Source organism: Scardinius erythrophthalmus, assembly GCF_964197995.2.
Source record: "Scardinius erythrophthalmus genome assembly, chromosome: 20".
Taxonomy (NCBI): domain Eukaryota; kingdom Metazoa; phylum Chordata; class Actinopteri; order Cypriniformes; family Leuciscidae; genus Scardinius; species Scardinius erythrophthalmus.
The window spans coordinates 19,948,120-19,960,819 of record NC_138240.1 but is presented as its reverse complement, the minus strand read 5'-3'; the positions used below and the strand labels follow the sequence as shown (position 1 = coordinate 19,960,819).

At 36.1% G+C, this 12,700-nt stretch overlaps 1 protein-coding gene and 1 long non-coding RNA gene across 2 annotated transcripts; both read right to left on the bottom strand.

Annotated features, from left to right (window-relative positions):
- Nucleotides 1-684: 684 nt before the first annotated feature.
- Nucleotides 685-6,538, bottom strand: hpdb (4-hydroxyphenylpyruvate dioxygenase b). Its single transcript, XM_081348498.1, has 14 exons — nt 6,466-6,538; nt 6,335-6,361; nt 6,078-6,140; nt 5,549-5,653; nt 5,376-5,418; nt 5,200-5,282; nt 4,893-4,982; nt 4,260-4,363; nt 4,099-4,176; nt 2,838-3,000; nt 2,695-2,766; nt 2,419-2,541; nt 2,087-2,203; nt 685-1,912 (listed from the first exon to the last, which is right to left on the bottom strand). Exons 1-14 carry the CDS (start codon nt 6,466-6,468, stop codon nt 1,802-1,804), a joined length of 1,182 nt encoding a protein of 393 aa, XP_081204624.1. The 5' UTR covers nt 6,469-6,538; the 3' UTR covers nt 685-1,801.
- A 2,659-nt stretch (nt 6,539-9,197) lies between these two features.
- On the bottom strand, nt 9,198-10,380 carry LOC308680373. The gene is made up of 3 exons (XR_014028912.1): nt 10,254-10,380; nt 9,404-9,566; nt 9,198-9,327 (listed from the first exon to the last, which is right to left on the bottom strand). It is a non-coding gene; the product is annotated as an uncharacterized lncRNA (long non-coding RNA).
- Nucleotides 10,381-12,700: the final 2,320 nt, after the last annotated feature.

Sequence of the window (12,700 nt, the reverse complement as noted above, 5' to 3'; positions counted from 1 at the left end):
TCTGTATAATATCAGTCTTTAAATGTAAGATATTTAAAGTACCTAAAGTATCAAATACACAATCAAAGATAACTTTAGTTGGACCTCAGCACTATTTCTGGATAACTAAAGTGCATTAAGTACAAATTTGTTCCAATTTAGCAGACTTAAAGTATACCAATTTGGTAAACTAAAAGTACAATTGCAGGGTATTTATATGAAGTACATAAATATGTGAATGTACATGTAGTATACTTAGCATAAAATAAATATATTTCAAATACATTTTAGCATATTTATTTTTCACTAGGGCAGTCTTTTAGGAATATGGATTTTTAATTCACAAGGACATAACATATTCCTGACCTTCGCAGACATTTTTCAATGACAGTTTAACATGAAAATACACAAGCAGTTTATGTCATCTCCAGAAACTCAAATTTTATATTCTGCATGTGTAGATTTGGAAAATGTTCAGAGCAACAGGCTATCACTGGTTAAATTTAGTTTTCATCATGTTTATTGTTGGAAGGTTTGAATTGGATTCAAGTTAAATATGCTTTCATGAGTTTTATTGTGAAATATAAATTAAAATAAAAACGTGTATTTTTACAAATAAATGTTTTTATTTTCTGCCTACTATCAAACTCTATAGACTAAATGTAAAAACAAAAATTATATGTTTTTGAATTAATTTCGCTACTTTTAGTTTTTGTTTTGTGCTTCAAAAATGGGTGCCTCAGTTAGTCGGCTATCCGCTGAACACTGTTTAGCTTTGTAAAGCCTTTACATTGTATTTTTTTATTCTTTGACTATTTTTGACGCAAGGAAAAATGTCATTGGAGAATGCGGGCATCGATCCCGCTACCTCTCGCAAAGATTGGGTCCCTTCCTTTGCGCAGCGAGCGCTCTACCATCTGAGCTAATTCCCCGTTGAAGACGCAGGCGTCTAAAGCAGGCAATTTAAATCGAATCGATTTATCGAATAAATATATTTTTTGGTCGTATATTGATTGATACATGATTTAATTATATTTTTTTTAAACGTAAATTACTGCGTCCTTGCAGCGGCGTTATTTCCACCACAATGTTGGCCAAAAAGTTTTCAGGCTAGTGTGCTTGTTTTCAAAGGAGGCAGTCAGTTAAGAATTTGAGACGAAAAATAAGACGTGAAACAAAGAAAAATCAAGGAAGGCTATTTTCATGAAAAGGATTTTTTTTATTGCGCTTCATTTCCAATCAAGCTGCAATTTTGTCACATTATGCATCAGTGTAGTGATACATAAAATGCTAACAATGAAATTAGCCTTGGCAAGACGAAGGAGATTTCATTCCAAAAAATCTAATTTCCACTTGGTCTTCATTTATTTCCATCACACTATGCTGGTAAGCATAATAAATTTGAGATGTGGTGATACTCTGGTGGGAATGTTCATGATTCCGGACTTTTATAAAATTCCACATAGTCAAAAGTGACTGTTTGCAAAGAAACAAGTGGGTACATAGGTGTAAAGTCCAGGGGTCAGAAAGTAAAAGTCATGCCATATGTTTATTCCACCCATGAACTCAGCCAGCTGATTTCACTAATTAGTTCTAGCCTATCTCCTGGCTGAAAAAAATGTGCTATTAGCAAATCCAGGTGATTGGAAAAAAATACTTAGGAGGACTTTTACTTTCTGAACCTGGACTTTACACCTCTGGGTACATAATACAGTATAATGGCTCATACTTGAAAACCATAAAAAATATAACAAAGTCGTCAGCAAGTGTGCTGTGCATATTTCAATATATGTGTACCATGCATTTATTATGAATAGCCTATTCAGAGTTTCTCAGATGTGCCATTGGGTGTAAGGATGGTGAGGTTTCCTCTGGCATTCTGGTCAGCTTCAATAGCCTCAAACAAAGATTTGAAATTTCCAGCACCAAAACCCTGAAAAAGTAGAGGATTTTCTGTTATTAATGCACTACCGTATATCTACACATTTAGGAGACATTTCCGAACAATAGATTTGATCAATTCATTGCAAATTTAAATATGAATGTATGTTCTGAAATTATTTCTGAAATAATTGCTATATTCTGAGATTTATAATAGCAGTCTTACTTGATGGTTGTGTCTCTGGATGACCTCTAGGAACACGGTGGGTCTGTCCTGTACTGGTTTAGTGAAGATCTGGAGCAAGTAGCCGTTGTCATCATAATCGACCAAGATTTTAAGTTCCTGTATAAACAATGCCACATTATTTTTCACATTCTGCTTCAGACCTGTTAAATCAGGTGGCCAATAACTCTCTGCTGCATTTCCTTCAACCAAAATAACATATGTAAAATTTTAACTCTGCATTGTTTCACTTTTCTGATAGTAAGCTTTGATTACTGTAACACAGTTGTTTGATTAAAATTGTTTGATTAAACACTTTGATTACTGTATTGTACCTCTAGTATGCTCATGTCCTCAGCAATTTTGACTTTGGAAAGCTTCAGATTCTCCTTGAGCCGCTGGTAATAAGTGTCAGGCACTGACATGAACTCCATTCCACGTTCCTTTAGGTTACGGATCTAAAAACATATCCTTGTCAATGCAATATACATACCTAAAGTAAACCTTTTCAGTTTTCACAAAGAACAATTCCAACCCTTTTCACTCTACAAATGTATTTTATCTCTGTATCAATGTTGTAAAACCTTGGATGAAAAGCTTTTTTTACTCACTGCTGTAATGATGTCAGAGGTGTTCATGGCAATGTGTTGAACCCCTGGGCCACCATAGTACTCCACATACTCCTAAAAGGAGAAAAGATAGTCAAATGCATGGATGGATAGATGAAAGTACAGTAGATGTCTGTAACACGTGCCTGGATCTGGGACTTGCGCTTTCCCATGGCTGGTTCATTGATCGGCATTTTCACAGTTTCTTCATAGTTGGCCACCACTATGGAGCGCAGCGCACTGTATTCAGTCTGTAACTGCTTGTCGTCTACAGACCAGAATCTGTGGAACAGCAGGTTCCTCTGATACCTTCATAAACATGCATTACAGGTCAGTTAAACACAGTGATCCTGATGTGAGTTACAATTTATGATCTGCCAAATGATTATAAATACTTTTGGAGAAGTCATATAAGGTTAAAGAAGTCATATGAGGCTTTTAGGCCTATTTGTGGGATGCATTTTCTTCCTTTAGAAACAAATGCATTTTCATTTTAAAAACAAAATTAGATATTTTGTTTTATAATAAATCTATCTTCACAGATTTTCTTACTTAATATGTTTGTCTTGTTTTTCTATATTAAAAAAAATCTTAACTCAAAATACATTTAATTGAGATGGAAAATGACTTAAAATAGAAAGTCTTGTTTTCTTAAAAATGTATTCAGTTTAAAAGAGTTAATGGTTACAAAAGCAACAAAAAAAAAACAACTGTTTCTTTTTCTTTCCCCATTGACATACTTTTTTCAAATTTTGTTTTAAGCATAAACTATTTTTAGTATCTTAAGTCATTTTGCTTCTCAAGTAAATGTATCTTGATTTAAGAATGTTTAGATGTTTGCATTGGAAATCAAGAAAAAATGAGTTTGGTTTTATTTGTGCAGTGTTTTAACAAGAGCTGGACATGATGGGATGGGGTCTGGTTTAGATAATTCTTCTATTCCCACCCCTCAACACCCTCTTTTCCCCCTCCCCACTGTGTCTAACTGTCTCCAGATGGTGTCTCAGATCCTTTGAAAAGTAATTTTGCTGAGTCATACTTACTAAGGAGTTTTCTTGCATAATATTCAGTCATCCACTACCACAGACTGAAATGCAACCACCCCATCTGCTGTCTCTGTCTGTTCTCTCTGAGTCTCTTCTGATCTTTCCTTTCTGTCATTACTCCATCCTCACCATGGAGACACACTGCTGATCACTGGGGGGAAGGGCTCTCTGAATTCTGACTGGATGGGACGGATAGGGAGTTTCCCCCCAAAGACTTGCGATGTTCTAAGCTAGTACCCCTCGTGACTTCTTTTGTGCTTTTCAGTCTTGACAACACTGGCTCAGAGGTCTGATGCTGTCTGCCTGTTCACAATTACGCAGCTGAAATAAGTTCAACAATGTGTTTAGAAAAGATTTTTACCACTCTACTATTGGCACCATCTCATTGTCTGACTGATTTCCAACCACATGGTCAATGAAGTCCAGCTTCCCGCTTGGCCTGACAAAGAAAAGGACAATGATATAACAATCCATCCAGGCAACCTCTTATATAAGAAGACAAGGACACATAAACACACTCACAGTTTTGCCAAGAAAGGGTCACAGAACAGAGGAGCATGGAATCCTGGGAGGAAGAGCCCATTATATCCTGTCCGCTCTATAAGAGTATGAGTGGTGTCACCATACTAAAACAATAAGAGGAATCAGAGCGGAAGTGGGACAAAAATTTTAAAGATTTAAATATATATGTACAGTATATGCACACACACTACAGTCCGTAGAATTTAAACTTTTTTTTTGAAAGAAGTCTCTTATGCTCAACAAGGCTGAATTTATTATACAGTTAAACAAGAATACTGTGGAAATGTAATCAATTTCTGTGATGGCAAAGCTGAATTTCCAGCATCATTACTTCTAGTCTTGCATGATCCTTCAGAAATCATTCTAATATGCTGATTTGGTGCTCAATAAACATATTTTATTATTATTATCAATGTTGTGCTGCTTAATAGTTTTGTGGAAATCGTGAAACTTTTTTTTCAGGATTATTTGATGAATATTAAGTTCAAAGGAATAGGATTTATTTGAAATATAAATCATTTGTAAAATTATAAATATCTTTACTGTAAATTTTGGCCAATTTAATGCATCCTTGCTCAATAAAAGTATTAATTTATATTTTAAACTTTTATAAACACATGAGATTATACATACTGTCTGAAGTACCGCCAGCCTCACAGAGCCAAACTTATCCTCCACAACATGAAGCTCTTTAACGATAATGGCACCTCGTTCTCTTGCTTTCTGCAAGAGAAAATGAATAAACCAATAGGTGATTACTGCAAATTATGCCCAGGTGTTTTTTAACAGATAGAACATGAGAGAAACCATCAGCACTGTAAAAAAAAAAAAAAAAATCTCATAAAAAATGTTGAAAATTGCTTAACTTATTTTAATGAGTTAAAGCAATGTAAAAACATATGTTGTCAAAACTTATTGATTTTTTACAGTGAGCATTTACCTCTACCAGGAAGTCACAGTTCTCTACAGTGAAAGCTACATCTTTAACACCATCTCCATGTTTCACCAGGTGATCTCCTATCTCTGTTCAAGGAAAAGGACAGATTATACAGTACGGGATGTGGTTTTAAAGATAATCAAACACCAAAAATGGCAATACTCATTTATCAGTCTTACCTTTATTACCAGGATTCAAGGCAGAGGTGAAGACATAAACAATCTGGGTATAGAAAACATTGATCAGCGATCACTTCTATGTGGCTTTTTAAAATTCAGACCAAAGCAGATCAAACTGGCCAGGCTTCACAATGCATAAGGAATGAAGAGGATGGACACAACCTGACTCTCACCTTCCCCTGTTTCACCGCGTGAGACACAACATCACGACTGCCTGTCTCCAGCCCACGATACGCCAAGGGCTCAAACCCCAGTTTATTACAGTAATAAGATGCCGCCTGAGATGCATCACAGCACAGAGAGGAAAACAGAGAAAATGACAAGATGGGGAGATCTGAACAAATTCATCACAGAAAATATGGGTAATAAAATGATATCTATATCGGTGTACATACATTTTGAACATTCATATAGGCTAAATGAAACAAACTATTCACTGAATCTTCAAAGTGAAAGATCTTTTGTTTTTGTTTTTTTCAAAATGTGTAGTAGGATAATGGCTCCATCTACTGGGGAAATCACAGAAGTGCCCAAAAAGTCTCAATATGGAAGAAATTAGTGAGTGGAGGATGGTGGTCTCTGCCTCTGCAAGCTTATTGCCTCCACCCCTGAAAAGAGCCAATAGCATCTCCCTACTGGACACCTCCTCTAATATTCAATAAAACAAACTAAATCTACAAACTTATGGTGTTAAAGAATTACCTGTTTGGCATTTCCAACCCAGAAAGTGATGTGGTCGAAGCAGAGAAACCTGCCCTGCTCGTGCTGTTGACATATAAAAGCAGAAACGACTGTGATGTACTAACCTTCAATTCTATAAGCAGAATTAATCTAGAGTCTGAAGAGTATAATGATGTAGCCTACAAGTAAAATCAGAATCAGAGCAAAGTTCAGCATGCAGGTGGCAGTAAAATATCTGTACACATTTCTTAAAGCATGCATATATAATGCTATCATACCTTTTCACCTTTGTCAGTGTAGGATGTCTGTAGAAAAAGAAATGAGAAATTTAGGCTTGTTTGAATTGTTTGGTCAGTTAGCAAATCAAATGCATCAAAATCTTAAAATGTCTTAAAAATCAAGTTTTTACCATCTTTTAGTGGTTCTTGCAGACACCTTCTTCTTGGGTCAGTGTCAGAAATGAGGTGATGTGGTGAGTGCAGATGCTCCAGATGTGAATTTGTAGTGCTGTGTGTGAGACTCCGCCCATAGAGGACGAGAGCGCCACTGCATGATGCTCTGCTGTTGACAAAGCTACTGTTTTACAGACTGATACACTATTAGAATCTATAATATAACATACTTTATAATATATAATTATTATGGTTTTAAAACTATGCAGTCTATGAAGCAAGTCAAATGTAAACATCTAACTCTAAAAATACAAAACCAGTCAAGTGTACAACAGAATAATCGATCTTTGGATTTCTGTCCGTTTTAAAAGACTTGCTGCGGTTTTTTAGTGAGGTTTTGTTTTTTGTAACTTTAGATGTTTGTCTCCCATGCAAAAGAGGAGGAACACGGTCCTTCAACCCTATTGGCTATTGAGTTGCGTTTGTAGTTTTCAGTGCGAGTATGGCTAACGATTTAGTACAGGAGTCATGAAGATTGATGCATGTTTTTCTCTCTGAGGTAGAATTGTAAAAGTTAGTTTAAACTTACTATTAATTCCCTTTTTTAATGTGCATTCGTAGCCTATTTCATTAGACAGTAAAAAAAAAAAATTAAGTTATTATAAATTGTATTATAAATTCATTTATAGATAGTTAAATTTCAGTATGGTAACAATTAATGTAGGCCTAAATTGCATTGTCATACTGACACAGAAAATTCTAACTCCTCTCTGTCACTCCCCTTCTAACTATAAAATGCATCATGATGGTAAACATAACGTTTAGTGTAACAGCCCCCGCTCCCCCCTTTTAAACAGCAAAATGCTTATAACCGACTGGGGACTTCATTAGCAGTGACAATGTTGTTGCTGAGGACAGTTATATCAGGTGTGATGTAACTTTTAATTATTACTTTTATAAGTGGCTTTGAATAAAAGTGTAAATGCAAATAACTAAAACATTAAAATAATTTGCTTATATATATATAATCTTAATCTTGGATTAATCGCATCCAAAATAAAAGTTTGTTTTTAATAATATATGTGTGTGTACTGTGTATAGTTAAATTTGTATATATAAATATACACACACATGCATGTATATATTTAAGAAAAATTTGTTATTTATATATAAAAAAATGATATTTATATATAATATAAACTTTATAAATATATATACAGTATATGTATGCAAATATTTCTTAAATATATACATGCATGTGTGTGTATTTATATATATAAAATAATTATACACAGTACACACACATATATTATGTAAACAAACTTTTATTTTGGATGCGATTAATCGCGATTAATCTTTTGACTGCCCTAATATATATATATATATATCTATATATCTATCTATCTATATATATATATATATACACTGTTAAAAATTACCTGTAAATTTTACAGTAAAATACTGGCAGCAGGGTTGCCAGCCAATTACTGTATTTTTTACAGTAGCGTTTCTGTAATTTAATTTACAGAATTTTACTGTATTCTCTGATTACAGTAAAATTCTGTAAATTAAATTACAGAAACGCTACTGTAAAAAATACAGTAATTGGCTGGCAACCCTGCTGCCAGTATTTTACTGTAAAATTTACAGGTAATTTTTAACAGTCTGTAAAATGGAGTATACAATATATTTTCCTGATTTTTGTGTATTAATGACTGGCAGCTGAATTTTAAATGTAAATTATTTATCAACTACATAAGCTTTAAACAATTGTTTTTAAATACATAAAGTGTTATATAATGCACAACTTAATTCCCCTATTACTTCACAAAACAAAAAAAAATAATTCAACATACTTATCTTGAAAAACAGGTAAAAATTTATAACTTTAAAATCTGCATGAAAAAAAGTCATAAACAGTGTATTTTGTATTATTTTGATTTCATTTTTATTCACAAAATTGTATTTTTTTTTTAAATGGACATGAAATTAAATATTTTTAAATTACTTGAAACAAATTAGCCGTCATGGCCCTTCACACAAAGAAGAAATACGCAAACAACATACATTTAAAACCACAAGTTGACCGACATGATCATAATAATAAAACAAAAAGAGACGGGTGAATACTCACCACTTCATTACCAGACAAACATGTCCAAACAACAAGGCCCCAAGTCAGTCCAACAAACTTCTGATCAAAAATGGAGAACAATTCAGCTCCAGAATGCTGTTCCATCACAGGATGCAAAGAGTGGCTAGAAACATTGAAAAGAAAAAAGAGGACAATATATATTAGATATATTACAAAACATAATGATACAGTCAAAGACAGATACAGGGATGACAGATACAGTTAAGCCCCTTTCACACAGAGATTCCGGAAATTTGATCCAGGTTCATTTGAGTTGGTTCATTCACACTGCCAGTGATTTTCCGGAATCAGAGAGTGCATTCACACACAACACGTAAAGACACATGACATCGATGTGACTTGTAATGTCTCAGCAGCGTCTTAAGTTTGCTTATGAGCTGCGATCTCTCTCTCTCTCAAGAAACCACGCTTGTGCATTTTTTTCTCTGATTCAATCATAAACTTGCGCATTACGTACCGTTTCACAGCTGGCGAACAATCCCGGCTTCAGCGTCATCACTACAACACGGCATTATTACGGCTTTTGTTCACATAGCGCACGTTCCGGGACTGAACGGCATTATTACGGCTTTTGTTCACATAGCGCACGTTCCGGGACTGAACACGGCAATGTTACTAGGTCCCCAACCCGGCATCGATCCCGGCATCAGTCCCAGGTCGTGTTTGCGTTCACACAGAAGGCATTCTGGCAATTTCCCGGGAACATCGCGCTGTGTGAAAAGGGCTTTAGAGACAGATAGAGAATATTAAAAGGTTACAATTAAAGGGAAAATAGATCTCTGTGTGTGTGTACTACTTACATTTCAGAAATTCCACTGTTAATCCATCACTTTGCTGGGCAGAGTGGCAACATGTGGGTTCACTGCAACCTGTTTCTTCTGTACCATTTGCCCTGTTGTTTTAGATGGCAAATTTTCTCTTGATTTCTTTGTTCCTCTTTCCGGATTAATACATACAAAGCGCCTAAAGGGTCAGGAAACAGACAATATGTAATTAAGATTGGTTTTAAGTTTTTGAGGCTTGTAATCATGTTTTTAAAATTGGACTCTTCTCTCTTCTCGAGTTGAGAAACATTGTGTTAAAGGGATAGTTCGGCCAAAATTGATATTAAACCCATGATTTACTCACCCTCAAGCCGTTCGAGATGCATATGTCAATCATTTTTCAGACTAACACATTTTCAGTTATTTTAGAAAATGTCTTAGATCTTTCAGTGGTTATAATGTCAAGTTATGGGATCCACCTCCTTCAAGTCCCAAAAATGTGCATGCATCCTTCACAAAAGTAACCCATCCGGCTCCAGGGGGATAAACGAAGGCCTTCTGAGGGTAATCCGTGCGGTTTTGTCGTAAAAATATACATATTTAAAACTTTATAAATGAAAATAACTGGCTTGAAGGAGTGGACCCCATAACTTCACATTATAACCACTGAAAGATCAAAGACATTTTCTAAAATAACTGAAAATGTGTTTGTCTGAAAAATGATTGACATATGCATCTCGAACGGCTTGAGGGTGAGTAAATCATGGGTTTAATATAATTTTTGGCCGAACTATCCCTTTAAAGGCCTCAACAGAAAAGGCAAGTTCTGATATTGAATAAATGTGTAAAATGCAGGTACTGAGGTTGTTAAGAATTCAATCATTACCTTTGAATGAACTCCAAGGTACTGCCTCCTCCTGATTGAATATGTAATATGCTGTGAACAGTATGGGAAGGCCAGACTGTGCTGAAAGCCCTCCTCACACACACAACTTGGCCTTCCAGTGCCCACTTGTCTGTGTCTCCTAAAACAATACAACATGTGACAATAGTTATTTTTAACTATACCATTTTTATTTTTCGTTTTTTTACATTTAAACTATAATTTAGTATTCAGAGTGCAGGAACTCTTTCATAAAGTTAAAAACGGCATTACAAACAAACAATAAGCAAATTTCACACACAGAGTAGGTTACAGCTAAAAAAACACATTTCGTACTGAAATGTAAGCCAACTATGGATTTTTACACCGGCATATTAAACGTGCAACAAACCTGGTAACTTATTACAGCATCATTTATAATTTAACGTATAATGACACGCATCTGACGCAAGGCTTTAGCAACGGCGTTTTCATTTCGGCGCCCATTTTAACAGATGGCTTGATTTTGATTTGATTTACACCATAAAATAATCACGACGAAGTGTGCTAATCAACACGAAGCTCGTGTGAATACCGACAGTTGTCATTAAAGCATGTAATTCTTAACACAGGAGCCCATAGATTTTCTGCCCATAGCCGCTGTAGCGCCGGGGTGAGGTGTGTAAAATACTACCGCGTCCGCGCTGCTGAAGCCCGGCGCAAGTCTCCTTCGCGCCCCGCGGTCGGAGGATGTGTGATCCGGGGTTACCAAACCAATATGGACCGCGAATATAACATTACCTTCATATTCTACGAGTTACCAAACATTGAAAATAAGAAACTGAAATAATAAGTCACTTACCACAGAGTTGTGAAGCACTCCTCTTGCGCTACCCGAAAGTCGACGACACGACCGTTGAAGATCACAAATGCCTCAGAAGATTTGAAATTTACAGCAATATTCTGTATTTTGAATTAAACCGCCTAGCGACCCCAGAATGCATTGCAGTTTACAGCAATATGCTGTATTATTAGAAAACAGCCAGCTGCTGTAAAATAATGCTGTAATTTTTACAGCAATTCATTACAGTGTATATATATATATATATATATATATATATATATATATATATATATATATATATATATATATATATATATATATATAAATGTTTATTATAAATTCAGCGTCTTATGAGGAGCTCTCATAAAGTATTTACATCAGTTTTCTGTTTGGAAATAAAGTAACATTTGTGTGGCCCAGAAAAAAAAAAAAACTCTTTACTGATTTGTGATCACGATGCTACTGTTACTATGAATCCATCTGATGTAAGTGTGAAACTCGTATGTGTTCTCAGAAGTACAAACCTATAGAGAGCAGATATTTGAGCTGTAGACTGGCAGTAGCTGAAATGCAAATGAGCATATGTGAGCGTTTAGGGGAAAGATGTTGATGCACATGACATGAGGTATGTTTCTCGAGAGAACAGTGACAGTCTGTAGCCGACGCTGATTGGACAGATACAGTTCTCAGGGGAAATGCAGCGCCGTTGGTCTCTCTTAGCTCAATGTGATCTCAGCACAAGTCATAAGAGAGATCAGAGTAGAATGAAGAAACAACAAGGAGATAATAAAACATGAGACAAGCTATAAAACGATTATAAAACAAGCATGAAGAGCGAAGAAAAGTGAAGAAGAGATCAAAGAAAGCCGAGCATCATGAATGAGCAGACAGCAGAAAACCCAGCCATTGTGCAGAAGTGGTTGCAAAAGAGGAGAAGCCGAGATGACAGAGAGAAGGAGGAGGCAAACATGCAGGTTGAAGCTGAGGAACATGATCCTGCTGTTCATGAAGAAATGGAGGAGAAGAATGAAGCATCAGAGGCGGTTACAGGCAAAGAAAAGGAGGCTAGAATCCATTCAGTCTTCTCTTTGGTGAGGAGTCAGATCAGGACGCAGGCCGGTTTGGATGGTCAACGCGTGGGCATAATGGATGTTGTAAACCAAATCAAGGAACTGGAGAAGAGCAAGAAGGAACATCATGAACCAACACACACAGTTGAGATTAGCTCATCTGAGGAGAACGCAGTGGATCAGGCGGTCCAGAAAGAGACTGTAGAAGAGCAAATGACTGGGGAGAATAAGAAGGAGAGAGGTGAAGAATTATGTGTAGTCTTGTTGGAGGAGATATTGTTGAACATTGAGACATTAAAGAAGGATCTGAGAGAGGAGCTCGCTCAGCTTCGCTGCGACATGCAAAGCTACACGGAGCGGGCGCTCTGCGGCCTGGAGACCCGCCTGAGAACACAAGCGCTGGCTCGCACAACTCCCACTGCGCTTCCCAGAAACCACACAGTCGATCCCATGGAGACCAAGAAACAGAGACCTCCCAGCATGCCTCCCCTGGGAACATCTAGGAGACGAGTTCTCAACCGCACAATGACCACTATCACACCTAAAACTTGCCTACC

Excerpts from the sequence above, each read along its gene's own strand:
- hpdb (XM_081348498.1), bottom strand. Across the intron at positions 5,283-5,375 it reads CTTGAATCCTGGTAATAAAG|AGATAGGAGATCACCTGGTG; the intron begins GTAAGACTGATA and ends TTCCTTGAACAG. Across the intron at positions 2,767-2,837 it reads AGCGCAAGTCCCAGATCCAG|GAGTATGTGGAGTACTATGG; the intron begins GCACGTGTTACA and ends TTCTCCTTTTAG.